The sequence below is a fragment of the Odontesthes bonariensis genome, chromosome 24 (genome assembly GCF_027942865.1).
Source record: "Odontesthes bonariensis isolate fOdoBon6 chromosome 24, fOdoBon6.hap1, whole genome shotgun sequence".
NCBI classification, from domain to species: domain Eukaryota; kingdom Metazoa; phylum Chordata; class Actinopteri; order Atheriniformes; family Atherinopsidae; genus Odontesthes; species Odontesthes bonariensis.
In genome coordinates this window covers 8,829,807-8,853,749 of record NC_134529.1, presented here as the reverse complement: position 1 = coordinate 8,853,749, position 23,943 = coordinate 8,829,807, and the positions used below count along the sequence as shown (strand labels likewise).

Genomic DNA, 23,943 nt, shown 5'->3' with positions numbered 1-23,943 from the left:
TAAGAACTTTTTTGAGATGTGTCGCTGCCATCAAAATCAAGACTTACTTATATTTATCATTAAAAAAGTAAAATGTCTCACTTTTAAAAGTTTGTTTTGTATGTTCTTTTGCAAATAGAACATTGGGATGATGAGATTTGCAAATCATTTAATTCCTTTTTTTGTTACAACCCCAATTTCTAACTTTTTTGAAATGGTGTTTTAAATTGTATCCACAAAACAGGTTTTTCATTATTTTATAGGTAGCCAAAATTTAAAACACATTCTTTCAAGGTAATTAGGACAAATGAATCGCTGATCCTTCATGCCACTCATTAAATCATGAAAACAGGAAGTGATCTGGAGGAAAAACAGTCCAACTTTGTGTATTCCATTTGTATTGTTTGACATTGATGCATTATGCAGCTTATTTAATGCACATTAAGTGTTTTTTTTTTTATTATTGTGAAACATTTATCATACTTTAAAGGCCTGTATTTAAGTGCAAATCTGCATGCATAGAGAGGAACACCAGCGCTCATCTCTTACACTACACACTCAAACTGGCACACACACACACACAGCCTACACATGCTCCTAGAGTGATCTGCCTAATATAAGAATAATTAATACATCTTGACACATACCCACCAGCACCCCTACAGACCTAGAACACTGCTGTTTTAAGGCACCATTGATATTCCCAGTGTGTTTTTTTTGTGTGCATGTTTATATGTTAAAGAGGAGCTGCAATTAACAAGTTTATGTTGCTCTCAGCTTTAGCCTGATTTCCCCTGAGAAATCTTTGCTTTGCTTCATCTGACTGGGAAGTCTTGAACATGCATGCATATGAGTGTGTACTTTTGTGCGTCTCTAACTGATACTCCAATTCAGTATGAATAATAATTCTGTGTGTGCGAGTGCACACGTCTAACGTTTCACTAGTGGTGTGTAATACTAGTTGAATAATAATGATGCTGCCCTGTGATCTGTGCTAATGAATAATCGCCTTCACCCTGGAGAGAACAGAAAGAGACATGTTTGTGTGCTTGTGTGTCTGTGTGCCTCTGTCATTTGTGTCTTCAAATGTGACTCATTGATGGTCTCTAATTGTGCATAATTCTATCTGAATAAAAATGCCGTGTATGTACTTCAGAGACAGCATCCACATAAAAAGCACATGCTCAAAAATTCACTTTTTTTTCATACATAAGTAACAAGATTGTTAATCAAAATACAGCAAGATCCTCTGAAATCCACTTACAGGAAAACGTATAAAACGTCAGTTTGTACCCTCAGAGCAGACCAGAGCTGGGTGTGAAATCACTTTACCAATCACTCCCTCATGAGGAATACTCCAATTGGTTTTCTGCACTAAAAGATTTGGACACTTCTTAAACATCATGTTGCTTTTCTGGAAACATTGTTGCATAACTCCTGTGTTCTACAATCTTTAATGCAGAAAAAACAAAGTTTCATTATACATAGTTGTTTGTAAGAAAAAAAAAATAACAATGTAAATAGACTCTACTCGTTTTTTCATTACAGATTTTTGTTCCAAACCTTCTCTTTCACAGTTGGGGCATACACGTTGGGTAGAGGTGTATCTGATGCTCTCTTGCTGAGATTTGTGTGGTCTGGTGATCAGCTTGCATAACTTGGCTGACTTGGTACCTACATCTGACCTTTTATATCTGGGAAAAGATAACAAGAGAGACATTTACACTGCACATTAATGTCAGACTGGAAGGTGTGGTTACTTTGCCTGGTACCATCTTCACAAAGCTTTGGATTAGTTGTGAAATGCCACCCTTGATTTATCTTTTCTCATTTCTTTTAACTGTAAAGGCCATAAATTTTACACTCATTTTATGGCAGTGTAAAATTGAATTCTTTCAGTACTCATTTAATGTAAATATCACCAAGAAAATCTACCTGAGATGCTGTGTATGTACTTATGAATTGGTCAGTTTTTATTTAATTCAATTTGCTGCATTATTCCAACCATCTGGCCCATCACATATGGGAAAAACCAGATTCCCTCTAATAATGTCCAAGTCCTTTATTTACTTGAACCTCTAGAATGTAGCAGACCTTTATCTTAGGCAAGTTTGTATTAAAAGCAGGCTTTTGCGTTCCCTTGTTTTGATTTACCTACATTTGATCTATATTTGCCCCATTTAAGTTGCTGCATTGTTAAAGTCCCTACGTTGTACTTACTGAGGTTTTCCCTTTCCTCGTATTGTTATATTGTGTTATATTGCCTTTTGTGTGAAAACATATGAAATGTTACAATGTGCAATCTTCAGACCAAAGAGTTCTTGCTTCTTATAGAAGACATTCCTGCCTGAAATAATTTGCTCATAACTCAGGCATTTCATCCCCTACTTAATGGCATCGCTGTATTTTCACAGTCGGTGCCAGGATCCCTTAAAGGGATAGTAGCTAGTTTCCAGCCCAGTCAACATTAAAGGCCTAAAAATGTTTAATTTCTAACTTTTCTAATTTCTTATTCCTTAACCATAAACATAATTTTTAATTAAACCTAACTGGGATTTTTTTTTTGCTAACCCCAGCCAACCCCAACTGAAAGCCAACTAAAAATGTGAAATGTTGTCGGACAATATTGGGTCACATGGTGATGCTGTTTAGATGAGAGACATGACAAAACTGTTTTAAATATCTTATTATAGTAAAAGCAAATTGCAGAAATGAAAAATGACTTTTATGACTGTCATTGTACAGTTGTGTGGAAAATTTTAAAAAGCTGTGCGCATCATAATGTGGGGGAAACTGTGTTCTTTTCTTACATTCTGCACGAAAAAAAAAAGTTTATTCAAAGTTTATAGAGAATGTTTCCTCGATCTTCCTCAGGTTGATTTCCTGGCCTTGGAGATGCGTAAGGGGAAAGTGAATTTCCTCTGGGATGTGGGTTCAGGTGTGGGAAGAGTCGAATATCCCCATCACACCATCCATGATGGGAACTGGCATCGGATAGAAGCCTCTCGGTAAGACGTTTGAGCATGGAAATGCTTGATCCACTGGCACATATACTTTTAAAACACCACTGTTTGCTGTATTACAAAGTTAGTCAAATCTTGCATTGTACATATGGGCAGCAGGTCAGTTGATATGAATAATGCTGTTATGATAAAAAGTAATCAGCTTTCACATGTTGCTGTACAAATTAGGTACTACTTAGTAAGGCAAAAATATGAAGAATATTTAACTTATTTTTGTTAAGTTTTTTTTATTTTTGACTGGTTGATGGCACATATTTTTTAAAATAACTTGTATTTTCTCTTTTCCCTCACTCTGACCTTATTTAACCAACAAATCCCAATTGTAACAGCAAAGATAAACCACCAGCAACCACAGGGCATCGTCTTACTCATGCTAGAGTGGAAAATACGTTGTTGCACTTGGGAAATGTAGGGGTTTGCAGCCTTGTCAGCCTGTGGCACATCATTACATAGATACAGTTACCCTTTTTTTTCTCTGCATAAGCTGCAGTGTTGTTGTATACACACCATCCAACACAAAGTCGGTTTCTCACCTGCTCCATGCGTTTTCCATCTTAAAGATTTCCCAAAGGTGTTTACCGATGGGATCACAAAGACTATCAGTCTTAGAAATGTTTCCTTGCATAACGCAGAAATGCTCTTTCTGTCTTAGAATCAAACGCCAAGACCGATGGTTAATTTCACTGCACAGCTCTGAGGCTCTGCAGCAACGCACTGGTTCCACACTGTGTTTCTATCATTCATCTTTAGCACCAAGAGTTCATAAAATTCAGATTCCAAGTGACTCTAATGTCTTCAGTCATAGTAACCGTCCTCCAGGAAGTACAGAATGGCAAATGGCATCAACCATCACACCCCTTCACTCTTTCCCCTTTTCTCCACCTGCAGCAATGGTCTGAATGGCACCATATCAGTATATCCTTTAGAAGGCCCAAAGGCTGGCATGATGCCAATGCCGGCTAGTGCCGACTCACCAACAGCTTTCACCATCTTGGATGTTGACCAGAACGCCTACCTGTTTGTAGGAGGAATATTCGGCACCATCAAGGTATTCGTCTGTCAAAAACTTTAGGAACATGTCTGATTTTTCTTTTTTTTTTTCTGTTTTCCCTTCATAGTTTTATTTGTCTTTTAGAAAGCAGAAGCAGTAAGAACATCAACATTCACAGGCTGCATGGGAGAGACTTTCTTGGATGGTAAACCTATTGGACTGTGGAATTACAGAGAAAGACAGGGAGACTGTAAGGGCTGCGTGGTCAGGTATATCAATACAAAGTCCTCTTATTTTCCATTCGTTTTTGTTTGTTGCCATTTACATATTATAATTAAGTGTTATTAGGTTCCCCTTGTTGGTTCTGAATATCATGTTAAACTGTATTTCGTACACAATTAGTTTTGTGATTACTGTATTTTTTTGGCCATATTGGAATAAAAGAAATAGCTCTGTATTTCTTCTTTCTCACCTTTGTTTACTAGCATTTGTGACCTCTCGAACTACTTTGGAAATTGGATGGGAAGCACATCAATAGTAAAATTGATTATCTGTTTGTGCTCTTGTAGTCCTCAGCGTACAGAGGGTGAGGGCACAGTTCAGATGGATGGTGACGGTTATGCTGCAGTTGGAAGACCTACCAGATGGAACCCAAATGTTTCCACCATCACGTTCAAGTTCCGCACTTTCTCCTCTGATGCTTTGCTCATGTATCTGGCTACTAAGGACATGGTATGTGTGCCACAGACATAAATATTTTTCAAACCAATGATGATCACTACTGTACAGATCAGGACTGATGGTATGGAGGAATTTTGTGCTGGACATTCGTTGCACTGTAATGCTCAGATACTGATCTTACTCAAATTGATACTGATTCTGTTCATTTTTTTATACTAACTACACAAAGTGATAATTAGTGTCCAGAGTACATTATTGTAATGCAAAGCTTTAATTTTAAAATGTAGGTTACCTTAATATAAGGTAATGAGACCCTTAACATTTTCTTGTACAGTTGCACTGTCACTGGAATTGAAACGTCGGCACCTCATGATATGTTCTTTCTTACTGTTGCTCTTCACAGAAGGACTTCATGTCCCTGGAGCTGTCCGAAGGGAAAGTGAAGGTAAGCTTTGACCTTGGATCGGGAGCTGGCAGTACCATATCAGCTAGCCGCCACAATGATGGACGGTGGAAAGCCCTCACCATGTCAAGGAACAAGAAGCAAGGTACATACAACAAAGAAAGCAATACAACTATGGTCTATATAGTTTGTCTTGTGAATGAACGCAGAAATAAAAAGAGGAGAGGACACATTTTCATCTACATGCTCTTTTGCTTCATGTCTTTACAAAGCTACCGTGACTGTTGTGGACATCGACAGCAATGCTGAAGAAAATATTGTTGCCACATCTCAAGGTTCAGCCACTGGTCTGAACCTCAGGGAGGACCAAAAAATCTATTTTGGTGGGCTGCCAACGATTGGAAACTACAGGTACATAAAACAGATCAAGATAAGCATTGGAAACTTGGACTCTGTATGTCTGATATAGTGTTTTCGGTCAAAATGTAGAGAGGATCTTTAATCATTCTAAAGGTGACTGCATTTGAATTGGATGTAATGATCATTTTGTGAAGTAGTCAGAAGTCATCCATTGAAGATGTTTGTGAAGTGTGTTAATGCTTTGATATTATGTTTTGTCTTAACAGCATGGCAGCCAGGTAAATAAATAAAAGAATAAATGGATCTTAAACATGTGATTTTTTTTTTTTTTCAAAAATATTCTTAAAATTTATCACTGCATGATGCTAGCCATGCTGATAATGCTCCACAGCCCAAAGTGAATATTTTTGCTTTTACTTGGCTTGCACAAGGAGGCTTTTGCTCTGTCACATGGCAGCTGAAAATCACTTTGTCACTTCATTCATCTGAATTTGATGTTTATTCAGAAACATTTTGTTGTATATCTATGGCTCTGTTTTACACACACAGTAATGCCATAATTAAACCTTCTCTCGCTAATTTTTTGGAGCCTGGGAAGTAAGGTTTGCAGAGGCTACAACATAAAGCCTTAGCTTACTGAAAACCTTTAAAATGGTTTTATTATGCTGCTAACGGCCAAAGATTTTCTAAAAGTGGATAATCTTTTAGTTTTTCCACTCTTGTTTACTAACCTGGACAATATCTACTACCACAAATTAAAATAAGTTATTCTTAAAGAAGAAAAAAAGGCTCTTACTTCATTAATATGGATGAACAGCATATTCAGATTGCTCTTGTTTATGTCCAGACTTCACTCTCCTCCTGGAAACATGATGAATCCAGCAGTTTTCTTATGAAGCTTCACTGCTAAGAGATCAGAAAGTCTATTGAGTTTGAAATGTTTCAGCAATGAATATCTTAATTAAAATCATTGTATTTTCTTTACAGGTCAGAGGTGACACTGAAGAGATATGCAGGCTGTCTACGAGAGATAGAAGTCTCCAGAACTCCATATAATCTCCTCAGCAGCTCAGATTATACAGGGGTTATTAAAGGATGTAATGTAGAGGTAAGGGTGTGTCCATTTAGTCTCGGACTCTGAATTTTATAGTACGATTAAACCACAAAGATGCATGGATGGCTTTACAGAGGTGTGCCTCTTTGTATTTTTTTAATCAATATTATTTTCTGAACCGTTTGAGTAAAGTTAAATATGTAGAATTTGCATATTACTGTCATGAAATATTGTTGTCACGGGTTTATATGTATGAATAAGCGTCAAAGCGCAAATCGAGCAAGTGAATGTGTACATAGAATTAATATAACATACAGGAAATAGGTTTTGAAAAGGCTTTGACGAGTTTTAATTGCATGACCTCCCTCATGTCCTTCCATTCTTGACCCCGTCTCTTCTGTGTTTCTCAGATAAGTGTGTCTCTTTCAATTTTATTTGTTATTCACGCGGTTGCTTTTAACATGGCCTCATTCAGTATTCATGCAGAGAATAACACAGAAGGCAGGAAGCTCTGAAAAGTAAAGACCAATTAAAGCTGTTTAATACTTGTAGGTGAATCAATGTGAAATGAGTTCATCAGTTCAGTCTTAATATACAGGATACACAATTCTTACTAAATGCACATATTACACACGCACACTAGTACTGAGTCTGCTATGGAATTTTCCATAGCAGCATTCACCATGACCCTTATACAGCAGTGCTTTTCATGCATGCAGAAAGGTAGCCCTACTTGATGAGTATATGAAGGATTATAATGGCCCTGGTATGAGTGTTTACACTAGTTAAGGCTTTTCTATTGCTTGTGTTGATGGGAATGTTTCAATATGCATCAGTCATGCTGTGGAGACATTAATTTCCTCACACAGTCACTTTGTATGCTGCCGTTCTCTTTTTTTGACTAAAGAGATAGACCATGGTAATGCAAATCATTCATTTCTAAGTTGAATATAGTGGTTATAAATAGGCTAAGTGTAAGTTAATGTAATGTTTTTTTAAGTGATGGAATTATGACTGCATGTTTATGTGGGATTTGTTTCCAATTTAAAATCAGTCAAATGACTTGCAGATGAATAACATTTGATAGCTTCTGTGGATAATAATGCCTTCAATTTTTCTCTTTTGTCAGTAAACCTTGGTGTAACGAAGTCATGTTTTTTTTTTTTTGCTTTTCAAGCTGCTTATTTCCTTCTGCAGGTTGAGCGCAGGACTAACGGTTGATGCAACACATTTCTTCTGTCTCACAGAACCTGTACACAGTCAGTTTCTCTAAACCAGGATACATGGAACTGGGAGGCCTCTCGCTTGGGGTCAGCACCGAGATCAGCCTGTCATTCAGCACACTAGCGGACACTGGGACCATACTACTGGCAGTAGGTGGAGCTTCACCAATCAGCCTGCTGGTAAATTTTCTTCTATTTTGTTCACTTTATTCATTTCAACATTGCAAATAATGGTAATCCTAATCAGATATTTGCAGCTTGGGCCTTTTTTTTGTGTGTGTGTGGTCAGAAGGCTAATTTGAAGTAATTCCAATTCCAAGTATTATTGGAAGTTTCCAGATGGGAAAAAAAAAAAAAATACAAAACTGCTCAGTTTAAATCTCAATATTATGAATTAGTCATAAACGAAAGTTTTTGTTTATATATAACTATATACACACTTGTAAAATAGTTGCACTGCAGAGTTACCTGCGGTGTACTCGCATTCATTGGAATTATTTAAATCTGTATGTAAACGTATGATGAATAGTCAATATTATTGTTATGACAGCCTTGGTTATAGCAAAAATCACGTGTTAATAAAGATACAATACAAGTAATTGCTGTGAACAGTATACTTATCTATTAATTTTATCTCATTGTTATACTATAAGCCTTCTGATTTAATAATTAATAATATGTGTTGGCAGTCATTTATTTGAAATATTTACAGGAACAAAACTATCTAAGCAGTCATGGTTATTATCTCAAATAATTGTCACACGCCTAGATATGATTAGCATGACCTTTTTTCCATGTATTAAATATGTAAAATAAAACCATGAACCCCTAAAATATTGATATTTCATCTTTATTTGCCAGTTTACAAACTAAATCAGATTTAATCATTCCCTAAATCAGTTTGTTTTTGCAGCTTCTGTCTATATGTGCTTAAAGTACAATGGACAAAGGAGTTGCTGCAACACAATATTAAATATTTTAAAATATTTCTGCATTTGTTAGAAGCTGTAAAGTAACAGCAAAACTGCACACTGCTGTGAATATCAATCATTTACTGTAGGTCATACTTTGCTTAGTATGGAATTCAAATGCACGTTTTTATGTTAGTTTTATTGCAGGTTGCTGTATTCTGTAGTAAAAAAAAAAACAACTCTGTTTTCAATTCAATTTATGTGGTTCCTATTTAAAATCTCCCATGCTGATTTAAAACTGATTTTAAAAGAAACTTTTCCATGATGGAAAATTAATGTTGAAACATGAGGAAACTTAGGGAACCTTAAAATAAGTTTTTATTAAAAGCTCTTTTTTGCTCTGTTTATTAATTTTTTTTCTTAAAATCTGTTTTACACAGGTCCGCAACTCAAAAGCTCCAAGCTCCCAAAGAAGACGAAGACAATCAGGAGAGGTGGGTTCAGCTCGCAATAATGTGCAGCCAAATACTACCCCCCGTTCCCTAAGTGACGGTTACATAAGTGCATATTAATGAGATTTGCATTTGTTGGCATCTTGACTAATTGGATTGTGTTTTATCCAAAATGCCCACTCCCAGTGATGCCCATCCACATTTGCTCAACGACTCATACACTTTAGCAGGTGTATTAGCTGTCCACTGTATAGTACTGATCGAAGATTTCAGCTGACTGTGCCAACACACATATACAATATCATAAGAACCTTTTCTCTAAGTGAATTAAGTTTCCATGAGTGCATATTAATAAGATTTGATTCCTTTAGCGACTATGCTGATTAGACTCGTTTCACAGCCGAAAACACTCTTGTTTATGCTTGCTCAAACCGAAACACAGTAACAATGATACTCCGTTCTGTCCTAAAAGCACAAATCGATCATAGGCTCCCACTGAGAGCACCATGTGTAGCATTTCATATATTTGTAAACATGTGTTTATGTGTACATATTTTAGCATCGTGTACAGTAAATGTGTGGAAGGAAATCGCTCGCTGACAAATGCAAAATAGAAAGTGTGTCTGTGCTTATAGATGTGTGTGTGTGTGTGTGTATCGGAGGTGGGGGAGGACAGAGGGTTACATACAGCTTATCCATCATCACTGGTTGTTGGGGGCATAAATCTATTTTTACTAACTATGCTGGCAGGTAGGGCGTGTGTGTGCGTGTCTGTGTAGAAAGGTTAAGCGAGGTTAAAAACACCATCAACTCAACGTGGCCCTGACTAATGGTTGCTTTAGAGAGGGACAGAGAGAAGGGGACATGGGAGAAAGGATGAATATTGGAGGGATAGAGCAGGGAGATTTAGAGGTGAAAGGAAGGATGGAGAGGAAAGAACAGATCTGAAAAGAAACGGTTGTGATGGGAGGATGAAATAGAAACTAAGGGGAAGAAAATTGAAAAGTCAGAGCAACAGACGAAATCTAAAAATAATATGAATAGAAGATGGAGAATATCTGTCTTCACTATTTGCAAAATATTCAAGATATTCACCACAAATTATTTGCCAAAGATGATTGTCAAAGTGAAAGGATGTACAAGAGATTCTCAACTTTTGATTGAAAGCAACTTATTTCTAGGAAAATTATCACTCAAAATGATGTATTTACTGAACTCCTTAAGAAAAAATGCTTCTTCCTTTTCTCCGTGTTAAGATAGAAATTACTCAGCATGATGCGCTATTGTAGCTATATTATTGAGGAGATTAAGCGCATTACTGGAGGGATGATTAATTATTTAAGAAATTCAGAGAACTTAAAGTGCTTCCAAATCTCCCCCCCCCCCTCCTCCTCTTTCTAGTATCAGTGGCAAGATACAGATGTTTTCTACTATAATGGAGATTGTACAGTCACAATCAAGACTACTGTGCAGAAGTTTTAGGCAACCCTCATTTTCTTTATATTTTGCCTCCAAGGAACCAGACTTTCTAAAGGTCTTACAAAATCTGTCTTTGGATATTGGGTCTCTCACTTATTTTCACTTCGATCCATGTACAGTACCTGACTATTTTCAGAGACGTGTTCTTTTTTTCTGTCAAGCTACTCAACACTGACTGATTAATCATTCAAGCATACATAAGGCGTTTAACTCGAGGCGAAACAATTGTCATGTCTCAATAAATTGCTACACCTAATTTTCTCAGGCAAAACAAAGACTTTTCCACAGCACTGGACACTTAAACAAGAAGTTGCATACAGTGATAATAAAACAACATATATTAAAACTGAAAGTTGACATAATCAGATAAGTAAATAACTGTTTCACAATAATCTTAATGAATGTAATTTTACTAAACTGACACATAGGGCCCTATTGACCAGAATATATCAATTCATGACCAGAATAATGATGGCCTTACAGATTGAACTTTTTCAAGATTTTCCCTCCTCTGTAGTTAATCAGTTATAATCTATCTTTTTTTGTAGAGTAGTGGGTTAAAAGGTCATGGCCAAACTAGTACAATCATCTTATGAATGACTTTTTATGGTAATATATCAATTTAGGACAACAAAAAGATTATTGTGCATCGATAGAGAGAAACCTTGGCTTGTGAAATTCAGGTATATTGTATATCATTTAATGTGAATTGAGTTGAATAACTGTCACTGCACGAAAAGAGGGATTTGTGTCACTGTGGACGGCAGTGAACTTCCGCGAATTTGCCTAATTTTCGGACGCACCTGGGCGCTTGCAGGCAGACAAACTTTAAGTTTGTTGAGCGAGAAAATCGTCGGAAACGCAGAGGACATGTCCTCTGTGGTGGACATTATTCATAAAACTTCAAGGTAGCTTCAAAGTAAAGGTTTTGAGTAAAGATATTTACATTTAGTGGCAGTTGTTGTTGCTTAACCTCTGACGTTAGCTTTAATTTGAGCAAATTTGAATTACCTCTACGATTTGTACAGATTCTTTCGCTAACCTAAGCAGTCCCTTTGAGAGCACAGTTGCTTTTATTTTCCAGTTCCCCTTTGAATTGAACAGTTTAGATGAGTACAAAAAATAAGAAATTGAAAACTGTGACTGTCACACATTTAAATCCAACCAATCCATGGATATTTTTATTCACGTTTGAGATGTAAGATCGAGGCAATCTTTTGGATCTGTTGTCATAGTTTCACCAAATAGAATATCTGTGTATTGCGTAGTGACTTTTAATGAAATAAGTTCCAGCTCCAGGTTTAGCTGTTATTATCACAGTATCAGAGCCTGTTCAAGACAGAAAGTGATGTCAGAGTTGATGTAAATAAAGCTAGGATTTTTAGAAGTCTGAGTATTTAGAAATCTTTTTCCTTATGCCATCATTAATTTGTTTTGGTAAGCAGCTCTCTGGCTCTGAGCATTCTGCAAATTAAATAATTGAAATTAGAACTTAAAAATGACGGTTACTCTAATGGTAAGAAACATTTTATTACCGTATATTGAGTTAGATAAGCTACAATGCTCCATTTCATGCGTCTAACAGTTAAACCTGCGATACTCAATTTCAGTTTGACACCCTGCAACAGAAATTGGGAGACATGGATCCTATAATGTTTGGAGAATTGAAATGTAGAATTTAGGGGGAAAAAATATTTTAATAAATGCACATTTTTGGTTCAGCCCTGCAGTAGGTTTTTGAATGTGTGTTAGGCTCATAGTCAAATCCTTTATATTTGCCTATATGTGTATGCATTTTCTTCACTTTATTCATTTTTATGAGTCGGTACATCTGTGATAGTTTGACGTGGGTGTGTGTGCTTTTGTATCCATGTACGAGTGTGAGATGGCGCAGTGAGAGCCATGTTGTAGCTACATCTCAGTTCAATTTGTCCCCGACCTCAAATTGAAATTCCATTTTCAGGTGGTAAATTGTCTCCCACTTCGCCCTCTGGCACACAGTGAATTAAAATTCAAATTAGCCTGACCCTGCACCACTGCTCTCTAGCACCTCTGTGACTGTCTCACTCTTTCTCTCCCCCATCTCTACCTCGCTGCTTTGCTCTCTGCCCTCTCATCTCTTCCCCCTATTATCCTCTCTTCTCTGTTCCTCTCATCTCTTGTTATCCTTTCCTCCTTGCTCTCCTCTACCTTTCTTATTTCCCCTTTCTCCCCATGTGCACCATATCTCACCCTATTTTCCCCCTTTTCTCTATTTTGTGTATTTTTCCTCTCATCGCTTCCTTTATCTTTTGTCCTTTCTTTGCTCTAACCCTCTTCTCCTGAAAATCATACATGGAACAGCAATATGGATGTGGAGTTTCATTGTTTTATGTTGAAGTAGCTTTGAAATTCTGTTAAAAGTAGTAAATGGTGTTGATCCTTATTTACAGTATGAAACAAGACAGATGGCAATGACCAGCAACTTCCAATTACCTGCTGATATTAGCTGTTGATATTTTGGTGCCTTTATTGCTCTTTTATTTTATGACTTTGGACAGCACTTGAGGTTTGGGGGTGGGGAACATCAAGTTTCCCTTCTGAAAAAGAAAATGCAGGCACATGTTGCATAAACTTAACTCATCAGAAGGAAGTCTGCTATTTAAGCCTTAATAAGAAAATAGAAAATCGATAGATGGATATATTTGTTCTAGTCGCAGCTCTCTGAAGTCAAATGCTAAATTGCAAAGTTGTTTTATCTTTTTCCACTGGCTCTGTGTCTTGTGAGGTCTGGTTGTCCAGATTACCAGAATTACTGATATTTGTCTTCAACTCCTGCAGCCCTACCTCTCAGTCATGCTGAACAAAGGCTCTCTAGAAGTCTCGATATTTACCGGCAGCCACAATCCACGCCGCGTAATAAGACGACCAGAGCAAGGGATACTGAATGATGGTAGAGAGCACTCACTGCGCATAGAGAGGCTACCTGGCAGGTTTGTGTGGAGATTTCTGCAGACTCTTTGTACTTATACTGAAGTTCTGTTTCAATGAAAAAAATCCAATTAGTGCTAGCGTGTTTGTCTCTGTGTTCCAACAGATCCTTCGCGGTCCAGGTGGATGAGGAGGCCAAGAGCAAGGCAGCGCTTCCCAATGACCAGCCAGTGAGCTTGGAGCGTATCTTCCTTGGTGGTATTCCTGCAGAAGTAGAGCAGAAAACCAACAGAGCCAACATCCCATTCCAAGGATGCATATGGAACCTCATGGTCAATGCTGTGTATGTTCAGAATTCCTTTATAAAATGGACCAAACAAAAAAGCTGCTTATACTGAGGACACCAGAGTGATGAACTTGTTCCTTTTTTTCTTATTTAATATATGCAGGCAGTTTATAGAGATTTGAAGTGGATGTCTTCAAAATGATTTAAATCACAGGGAATTCATGTATTGTTTTGCAGTTTGCATCGTCCATTTGTGTCATCTTTTCTCCCTCATGCATCTTTACACTTTTAACCACTTAACCACCTTCAAAGCAAAGTCTAGTGACTACTTCGCCCTCACCTCTTCCCTAAATTCATAGAGCAATGTAAAGAGAAAAAAATGCAATCTTGTATCGGTACTCAAACAGGGTAATCGGTGATCCCCTTCCTTGTGGTGACCTCGTGATGTTTTTTTCTGGCAGGGGACGACAGGACTCATTTGGAAATCATGCGCTGCTGGGTTAAAGAGCAGCTAATATGATTGTAAGAGGTCAATGATGGCAGTGTTGATGATGATAAAGCCAGTGTCTTTTTCTGCCTGAAGAGCAATAATAGAGCTGTCCGGCATCATAAACACACTCATAACTCAAATTACAGCCCCCTCTTCTTTGTGTGTTTATGTTTGTGTCTGTCTGTCGCTCACCTCCTATCATCCTCCCACTGACACCAACTTCTTGCTGTCATCATTGTGTTTTTCCTGGGGTTCTTCTTGAAGCACCTTTCATGATGCAACCCATTTTTTTCTCAGATTAATTTCCATTTAAATGTATCCCTTTATGTTTAATAGTTCAGCCACTAATTTGAGTTATCGCTTTATGGTTCTTGTTATGTGCAGCAAATTAACTTTACAAAAGCAGTCCATTAAAAGAAAAAAAAAAAAAAAAAAAAAAAAAAAGGGCAGAGAAGTCTGAATACATCCTTACGAGTCCCTGTAATTGTCATGCTGGGGTATTGTGTCATTCTGTTTTTCTTGTCTGTATCAGCCAAACACGTAATCATATATCTCATTGCTGATTCATCTCTCAGTCTGTCAGATTTCTCCCAGCCCATCTCCTTTGAAAATGCTGAAATCGGCCAGTGCACCAACCTCGCTCCACCTCCACCTTTCCTACCAGAAGACGAGGAGCCTGAGAAGCCAGTCAGCCCTCTCCCAGATGCTGTCACACCACCACCTGGTCCACCTGCTGTAAGTGGCTAAAATTAACACTTGAAAATAAACCACAAAACATATAGTGCATTAAATTAAATGAGATAGGGATATTTTTATTAGCCCAGTGGCTCTGTAAATGCTGCATCATTAAGGCCATTACTTTTATTCAGGCAGCCTATTGTGAGCTCTTAACACATTCACAAAACAATGCATCGAGAAAGAGCATTCATGTTTATAAAAAAAAAAAAAAAAAACACATCTCAGTAAGTGCACAGCTGTTTCACTTCACCATATTATATTTTTCTGTTACTGGGAACTTGGACAAAGTTCACAAACATGCTCAAATGGTGAAATGGGAGAACTTGCACAAACAAGCCCCTATTTCTCTGTGAAATGCAGCCATGGGCCTGCTGTGCTAGCTTAGCGATTTATCACACAGCACTTGTACAGCCCATTAACTCTTCTTTATAGTCCCTTTAGCCTTGAGTCACTAAACTCCACCTCTGGCAGCGTGTCATACAGTGCAGTACCATGGCCCTATGCTAAGCTAAATATGCATGCCGTTTATGCTTTATGAGCACACAGAAGCCAAACGCTCTGAACTAACATTTAGCCACTATGCTAAGAAGCTGGCAAGGAGTGAGTTATTCATTTCATACTCACTGGGATAGGCATTTCACATATTCAATATACGTCTTGCAGTAGCCATAGGTTATCAGTTACTCACTTAGCTGCTAAACTACACCTCTTAAGGGACATTTATCATGAAGCACAGGGCCAAAGAGTCATCTCAGCAATAACTCTTTTCTTTTTTGCTTTATGGACTATGAGTTTGTCTGCTTTATTATATAGACTGCACACAGTGGAAAGCCATAGTTCTGAGTCTACATTTACTAATTAAACAGTTACTGTTATCTTTGAGAATTCATGTTTTTTATTGTGATACTTTTTGTAGTTTACAAACTAGTCAAAAGGAAGGTAGCCAATCACTAAGATTTTATTTTTTTTGAGGGCATAATTTCATTCCAGTGTATCACAGTTAGCACATAAAGTACAAAGTCCAGCTGGGTTGGTCTCTTCAAAAGTGTATTTTCTTGCTTTCATGCTGTCAACAGCTTTGGGCAGAGACTAAATGTTTTCTGGTTTGTTTCGTTTTCTTCTTAAATGCCTCTATGAAATCACAACAGATTTGGCTAAAATGTCTGCTTGGATGCTCTAGGGTAATAAGAATTTGGTAGTGAAAAGTCATTGTGAAATCATGAAACATTCAAAAGATTTCACACACATCTAATTGCATAAGATAATAAAGTAATGATGTTTTATATCCAGATATTCAAAGTCAAGTCTGGGAAATGTCAAAGTTTTTGCTCACCATAAGAACATTTGTTTTATAATAATCTATAAAATAGATATCTATAATTAGATATAGATTATTGTATATAGATTCTATATACATGAGGAGCAGAGCTAAAATATTACCACATTAAACAATATATTGTATAATTATATGGCACAATTTTTAATTTGTGCATTTTAAAGGAATGTGTTACAATGTATAACGGAGCTCTGCACACAGGTTGAGATTAATCTTCAAAATCTAGACACAATCACAAGATAAAGAAACCTCTGAGGTTTCTTTATCTCCTCCTTCTCTGTACTTACTTCTTCAAAAAAGTCAACAAGCACCAGTTGAGAAGTTAAAGAAGCTCTAGAGAAGTTCTGAGAGATGAGATTTGGAAAGAAGGGCTTTTTTTTGCTCTACAGAAAGAAATCTGGTTACATGTTTGTGCTAATAGTAATGAGCTTCTATTACATTTCTTGACGACATCATAGCCTGCCTGTTGCTGTTTATGCTCCTCTTCAATGCTGTTGCCACTCTGGCTCTGTGGCTGCCACTAATCTGCTTCCTTCCTACTCTTTCACTGCTGACCTGCAGAAGGCTACGCCCTCTGCTCCACCCATCGCCACACCTGCTGCCCCTGCTGCTGAAGTACCACCCTCTGCTAAGCTGGATCCCAGCACAGACTTGGTATACAAACACGCATACAAACTGACATGACAGAATATACTTTGTTAACCCAAGAAAATATCAAATTAATTAGCTTTCTTAAAACGGCTACATCAGTTAGCCATAGCTAAACCTGGAAACAAATTGTTGGCCATTCGTTTCATCCATGGATTTGAAGTGTCCTACACTTGTAGAAGACACGGGTAAAGCATCAGTAGCATTTGTTTCCATAATGTTTTAAATTTCCATAAGATTTTGCTTCTTTTCTTTTGTCAAGTAGTAACTTGAATAGGATGTTTTATCTTTAAAGTTATGCTTCTTGTGCATTAGTTTGAGTTGTACTTATCAATTCACAGAAATAAAAATAAAAAAGTTTTGAGCTGAGTTTTGAATGCCACTATATAGGGTTATATGGACCACTGGACAGCCTTTAAATGGGCACGAGCTGACTATTAAAACAGTTGTTGCTAAAGCTAATTACAGCCAGAGACCAGAAGAGTTTTTCTTTTTTCTTCCAGAAGTTGAGTGTGGACCACAGTGGTGCCAACTCTTAACCACATATAATCCTGCACAAAATCTCATCTGCACACCTAAGCACATACACACAATCCCGACTAAACGACTTCTGATTCTATTGGTGTGACCTCTAAAGAAAGACATGAATGGAACAGTCTTCCTATTGTTAGCTTAATGGAAAGACGAAGAAGGGATGAGAAAAAAAGGACGATGAAAAACAAGAGAAGACGGAGAATAAGGTTGAGAGAAAAGGTGCAGCCTTGGAAGAAGGGAATGAAAAGGAGGAGTCTTTCTGAATGGAGCGGCACATGCCTTTTGTTGGCTTAATGGAAAGACGGAGGAGAAGAAGCCAGAGAAAAATGAAAGGAGAGGGCTTCTGAACAAGTGACATCTCCCTTTTGTTAGATGTAGGAGCATAAGAAAGAGAAAAAAGAGGGAGGTTGAGGAGGAGGAGGAGTGGATATGAGGACAGAGTGCGATAAGAGGTGAGTGTCAGCTGTAACAAAGCAAGGTCACAGACTGGGGAATGTCTTTACTTGAAAGGAAACGAGAGGATTGGAGACTGAGACACACATACACTCTCAAACACTTGGTCGTCTAAGATTCCCTCTCTTTTGCTAACTTTGTCTCACACTTGCACAAGTGGTTTTGCAAAGTAGTTTTAATGTATAATCGGTGATACACATTCAAAGTAGAAAGGGAGAGAGACATACAAATTAATTAAAAGAAAGGTGTTAGGACTGATGGAAACAAACACTGGCAAAGTGTAACAGAGGAGTCTGGATGATGAGAGAAAAGAGAAAGAAAGCTGGGTAGAAGACGCAATAGAAGTTGAATTCTAGTGACTCAGGAGATGCAAAGTATTAGACAAAGATGTGAAAGGGAAGGTGGAAACATAAGGCGTAAACGCGGAGTGTGTAGCACGTAAAAAGGAGAGACGAAATGATGAGACAAGAAAAGCATGACGGGGTTAAGACTCGTTGAGGAAATGCTGCCAGGTGGGAAAAGAATTGCAATGATAAGGGGAGGGTTGTTGGAAGAACGAAGCAAAAAAACAGGAGAATCAAGGGTTTGAGTTAGGATAGTAGTTTAGATGATAGCATCATGAGGAAGAGCGTTCTACAGTAGAAGTAAGAACAGGTGGATTGGGGAGCAAAGAAACAATTACAGTAGAGGAAAGAAGAGGAACTTTAAAGACTAAGAAGAAAGAATGGGGAAGATGGAAGATAGAGAGGAAAAAAACAGACCGGAGTTGGAAGAAATCCCATAGAAGGAAAAGTGGCACCAAGAGGAACACAAAAGAATAGAGTAAACATGAAAATATGTGGAGATGTGAGATGAAAGAGCAGATGAGAAGAAAGGATCAGAGAAGAAAAAGTAGTGGCAGATGGCTGGACAGGAGGGCTTTGTGAAATTAGACGACTTGGACAAGGAAAAGAAGAGGAAGGGAGGATAAAGCAGAAAAGGGGAAGTAGAAAGTTTTAAATTAAGATGACAGATGTTACAACAATGACACTCTGTGGTCCTTTTATGAACTGCAGTATGGGTGGAAAAATACCATCTGTGGTTTGTCCATATATACACAATAAAGCAAACTCTACCTGGACACCAATGTGTCCTGATCAAGAACAAAGTAATGTGCAGAATGCTAATTCATATTATTAGATGCTGAGTCAGTTGGATTTCATGTTATATCTTGCAGCTGGAATATTTTTAAATGGTTCATAATATTCTTTAACTTGAATGATAAATAAGTATTCCTTATTTTAGGCCTACACTAAAAATATGTGGGTGAACTTTAAATTAAAAAAAAAAAAAAAACATAATTTGAAGTTGTCATGTATCCTGTTGCCTTGTGGCCCATTGCGACCTGCCAACAACTGAGGTCCTAGCAGATCAGAAAAAGGAACCCTAATTGTGTGATTGGCATGAGTTCCACCTGGGTGTTAAGGCTCCCGTTGACAAGAGGCAATAGGAGCAATGTGGTGAGACCCCGTCAGTGGAACTGACATGTTATGTCCAATCTCCAGGATTCATGTGCATCAGCCGTGGCCCCGACAGCGCTTGAGAAGGCATACCAGTTTGGACTGACCAGGAACAGCCACATGAGCTTTGTCTTTGATGACACCAAAGTCAGAGAGAGGTTAGTTGAACTAAATAATTATTTAAGTGTTTGGTTTATGTCATTGTTTCAAAATAGTTCACACAATATTCCCTGTGTGTAGGTGGAAAACAGTGAAATTCTAATAGAACAGATAACTAATTTCTGATGATCTCCAATGCTGACCCTGTAATACTGTAGCAATGTAAAGATCAGTCCAAATTCTTCTGAAAACTTCCAAAGATATAGAAGTAGATATTAATTGTGATAAAAGGTGGAAATGTTTTGGAGGTAGTACTCAGATCTTTTTAAATAAATGTAGTAATGGATGCAATGAGGATATAACTTTGCCATTTAAGCAGAGATACAAAATGAATGGTACAATTCAGAGCAGTGCCCCTAGAGCGGTTTTGTGTCGGGGATCAGCATCTGGGAGGATCAGACTTGTTACACATGTTTACTTCCCATTATGTGTGGAGCAACCAAATTAGTGTATTTTTCTTCTTCTGTTTCCGTCAGAGCTGGAAATGTTATTCCCAACTCACTTAAGATTATGTTTTTCTTGTGGCACTATACTGAATACATGTTATTTGAATAGAAGTATTTAGGCAGCAAAAAAATAAGTCAAAATCCTAATCTTTGTAATACTGGAAGTCTAAAAATTAAAAAAAAAAAATCATACTTGTAGTAACGCTGTATGGAAGCTTTTATTGATTAAGCTTGATTAAATGGGGCTGTACAGTGGATTGATGTATTTGTATGTCTCTCTCACAGGCTTATTTTGGCATTTGAGCTCAGGACCAAGGAGCAGTCTGGTCTTGTGCTCTACATGGCTAGAATCAACCATGCCGACTTTGTGGTCATACAGGTATGACTCTTGTTTGTCTTGCAGCTTTTAATTAATCATTAAGTATAATCATATAAATGGTTCCGTTTTCCACGGAAAGCCTAGCTCCTTTTTTTTTTCCTGTCTCATGAAGCACTTGAGTTTCCCTTAAATCAAATCCAACATCACACAGAAGTAAACATAAATACAACTCAACATCGTCTTCTGTCTTCTTATAGATCAAGGATGGACAGGTTTGTCTTGGTTATGATCTTGGTCATGGAAACATCTCTGGCTGCGTCCCTTACTCAATTAACGATAACAGCTGGCACAAGGTAGGATGGTTTGTCAGTTTTTGCCCTTAGATTCTCCAATATACATTTTACCACACAATGGCAGAGAAAATTCAGTCCCTTTAGTAAATGCATACAGTATCATGTTTAGCCTGATGATGCCCCTCTGGTAGATGCAGATGTGATGTCTTTAAACCTTCACAGGGCCAACAAAAACTGTACATGTAAAGCATGCCATATTTAACACATTTTTGTATCCTGCTTCTCTATTTCTTCATAGATCCGGGTAACTCGTATCAAGCAGCGAGCTGTACTTTTGGTTGATGAGCGCTACAGCAAACAGATGACCAGTCCAAAGAAGGTGCCTATTTTTTTTATTATTCAAAAGCAATTTCAATAATCATCACATACAAGCTTTTGCGTTAATTCTTCTTTCCAGGCGGACCTCTTAGATGTGGTGGGAATGCTGTATGTTGGCGGTTTACCACAAGACTACACCACCAAAAGAATAGGACCGGTAAATATACAAATAAGTGAACATCATTAAAAGTAAGAAGTTGTTACAGATGCAGCCACTTCCAAGGTCTATGGCTGAAATTGGCTGGTCTTTGTAAACACACTTCTATTGAGTTCATGCAGAGAGTATTTATTTCCAATTAGCCAAACACTGTTTGAATGATAAATATTCTATTCCTAGATTCTCTACAGCATCAATGGATGTATCCGTAACTTAAAGATGGTTGGAAGTCCTGTGAGCACTAAGCCTACTACTGCAGGTATGGATCTGTGCAGGTCATGCCATACACTCCCAGCTACACAGAATACACTTTAAATGTGTCCATTTTATTTTAACACCTCTCCCTCCTCTGGTCCCAGGTCGTACGGATGCTGGCCTCGAAGACTTTAAACTGAACATGGCTACACCGACCTCTAGTCACATGGTTGGACGGTGTTTTGTTGCAACGGAGGAAGGCACCTATTTTAAAGGCAGTGGCTATCTGAAAGCAGGTCAGCTGGCACAACTATTATTATTATCATCCGTGAAGTAACAATATGCTTAAATAATTTCTCTACGTCTCTTCATCCAGTCTCCTCCTATAGGGTGGGCCTCGATGTGTCAATAGCATTAGAGTTCCGGACCAGCAGAACCAGTGGAGTGCTTTTGGCCATCAGTAACCAAGCCAACGATGGACTGGGTCTAGAGATTGTCCAGGGCAAGGTACACAATGATTAAGAGCAGTTGCCAGAGAACACTTCAACAGATAAAGATGCCTCCTAGTAAAATTATTGTTATATACTGCAGAAGTAGAACTTTTTAAAACTATTCCTTTAATCTGAACTCTTTGGGCAAAACAGACAAAAGTCCACTAATATTTTGTTGGGCCCCTTTTAGCTACAATTGTGGTTTTTAATAATTCTGCTGTGTAAGTGTTTTTTCAGTGTTTTCAGTACTTCGATGGGGTTGGTATGAACTTTGGTGGCTAATTAATCCAGGCATGTGTCTACAGAAGCCAGTAAAGACAAGGGGAGAAAAAATAATGTACAATGACGGTCTGGACCCAGGAAACCATGGAGTGTTTCGTGCTGGTGAATGAAAAGGCTCATGAGAATGTACATATTTCAATAAAGTCTGTAATGTTGCAACTCTCACTGCAGCCAGGTTTTTAATAGATGGATTTTTAGAGATGTGGTTTTCAGCATTTCTGTTGCCCAAGATTTTATGATGACTGGGACTAAGCCATTGTGAGTCAGGTTCCTATGGACCAAAGTGTGGTCTAACTAGTGGTCAGTTATTTAGGTGATAAAGCAAATTAATCTAGTTGATGCAATTGAACATATCTTCAAGCATACACTTGATAGTTTTAATTTCTTGTTTAACAATACGATCGGTTTTCCTGTATCATGATTCTAGAGTTATAATACTGATGAATATATCCCAGAAAATATTTACTCATTGTATCTGGTACATTAATTTACTATCAAACATAACTCAAATATATGAATGAATGACCACTGCTTGGAACCTCACTCACGGTGGCTCATTGCTATTCATCTTAAAACCACATTCATAATAATCTAAGTCTATACTAAACCCAACTGCAGTGATGGTTACAACACTACTGACTTTAATGTAAAAAAAATTTCAAGTCAAAAGTAAGACTGATAGTAATGTTACATGATGGACTGACACACGTTATGTTCATCCTAAGACCTTGAGTAAGTGCAAATGGACTTCTTTTTTATTCTTGAAGACTTCTCAGTTCTAAACTGGTAGGTGGGGAGCATCTGCTTATAAGTATTAGAGGACATTCACATGACACGGGTCATGTGTCACTGAACCACATGATGAAACAAATAAGTTTTGGTCACAAGATCCAAAGAGAATTGGGAAGGTGATATCCAAGTCCACCCCATCTGTTCAAAGATGGTTTTCCAGTTCAACAAAGATTGCTTCCTCGACTTCTCTCTCGTGTGCATTACGGTCTTCAGAAGAGTGTCTTTTTTCTTTAAGATCTAGGTGAACCGACTCTTGGTGTGCCATGCACTTACGAGGTTTAGTTTCTCCTACATGAAGGTGTCTCTACAACGCCACTCTGTGTCACCTTCCCAGGACGTTTCTCAACAATTCTCACTGTGGTTCAGTCACATGTAATGTTAACCTGCCAAATGTGAACGTCGTCTCTACTAAGTAGATACTCCCCACCTATGAGTACAGAAATAAAGAAATCCAGGTGCCCTTACCAGAGGTTGCGCTAGACTTTCTTGTTGTCCGTCATTTTGACTGACAGTCATAAAAATCCCGTCATAACTTATTATTATTGTCGCTTTAGTTTCAATTTATTTTTAGTTAATATTCAGTCCAAACCAGCTGGATAGAGAATCCACACCGTGCCATCACACATCAAGCAGATGCATAGCCTACATGCAACCTTTTCTCCACAGTGACAAAACCACTGACTGTGGCCAAATGATTGCACTTCAAATATGAACAGTTCACCTGCTGTGGCCTGAACGCAGTCTCACACTGGTCCGCTTGTGCGTAATCGAATGTCTCAAGTGGGGTTGCTGCAGAGGCTGTTTGGATGTTGTTCTGGAGGTTGAATCCGCGCTCTGCTGCCGCACTGGAGACTGGAATTACAAGCACCACTTCAGGTGAAGCCAACAGGTCATGCATCAAGAGAGACAATAGCTAATTAATATGCTCACTCACCACCAAGTGGTCATGGGTGTGAATTGCAATCTGTCAAAATGACAGAT

General features: G+C 37.9%; 2 protein-coding genes across 9 annotated transcripts in view; one reads left to right on the top strand and one right to left on the bottom strand.

Annotated features, from left to right (window-relative positions):
- lama2 (laminin, alpha 2) overlaps nt 1-23,943 on the top strand; it is a 177,842-nt gene that overhangs the window by 151,567 nt on the left and 2,332 nt on the right. For 3 of the 7 annotated variants that reach the window (XM_075459599.1, XM_075459604.1, XM_075459602.1), the window contains 22 exons: nt 2,854-2,987; nt 3,891-4,050; nt 4,138-4,262; nt 4,563-4,725; nt 5,078-5,222; nt 5,350-5,488; nt 5,704-5,715; nt 6,425-6,545; nt 7,739-7,894; nt 9,066-9,119; nt 13,377-13,528; nt 13,633-13,809; nt 14,818-14,977; nt 16,878-16,970; nt 19,496-19,608; nt 20,341-20,434; nt 20,632-20,727; nt 20,966-21,046; nt 21,125-21,202; nt 21,383-21,461; nt 21,562-21,693; nt 21,774-21,904. In XM_075459599.1, the coding sequence (XP_075315714.1) occupies nt 2,854-2,987; nt 3,891-4,050; nt 4,138-4,262; nt 4,563-4,725; nt 5,078-5,222; nt 5,350-5,488; nt 5,704-5,715; nt 6,425-6,545; nt 7,739-7,894; nt 9,066-9,119; nt 13,377-13,528; nt 13,633-13,809; nt 14,818-14,977; nt 16,878-16,970; nt 19,496-19,608; nt 20,341-20,434; nt 20,632-20,727; nt 20,966-21,046; nt 21,125-21,202; nt 21,383-21,461; nt 21,562-21,693; nt 21,774-21,904 (2,595 nt within the window). The remainder of the gene's footprint in view (nt 1-2,853; nt 2,988-3,890; nt 4,051-4,137; nt 4,263-4,562; nt 4,726-5,077; nt 5,223-5,349; nt 5,489-5,703; nt 5,716-6,424; nt 6,546-7,738; nt 7,895-9,065; nt 9,120-13,376; nt 13,529-13,632; nt 13,810-14,817; nt 14,978-16,877; nt 16,971-19,495; nt 19,609-20,340; nt 20,435-20,631; nt 20,728-20,965; nt 21,047-21,124; nt 21,203-21,382; nt 21,462-21,561; nt 21,694-21,773; nt 21,905-23,943) is intronic. The other 4 variants (XM_075459605.1, XM_075459603.1, XM_075459600.1 and 1 more) reach the window with 2 other exon arrangements.
- Nucleotides 20,977-23,943, bottom strand: part of rgs6 (regulator of G protein signaling 6) — an 83,736-nt gene continuing 80,769 nt past the window's right edge. Inside the window, exons 19-20 of one of the 2 annotated variants that reach the window (XM_075459606.1) lie at nt 23,684-23,814; nt 20,977-21,883 (exon numbers count right to left, since the gene is read on the bottom strand). The gene's annotated coding sequence lies outside the window, so the exon portion shown is untranslated. The remainder of the gene's footprint in view (nt 21,884-23,683; nt 23,815-23,943) is intronic. The other variant, XM_075459607.1, reaches the window with a different exon arrangement.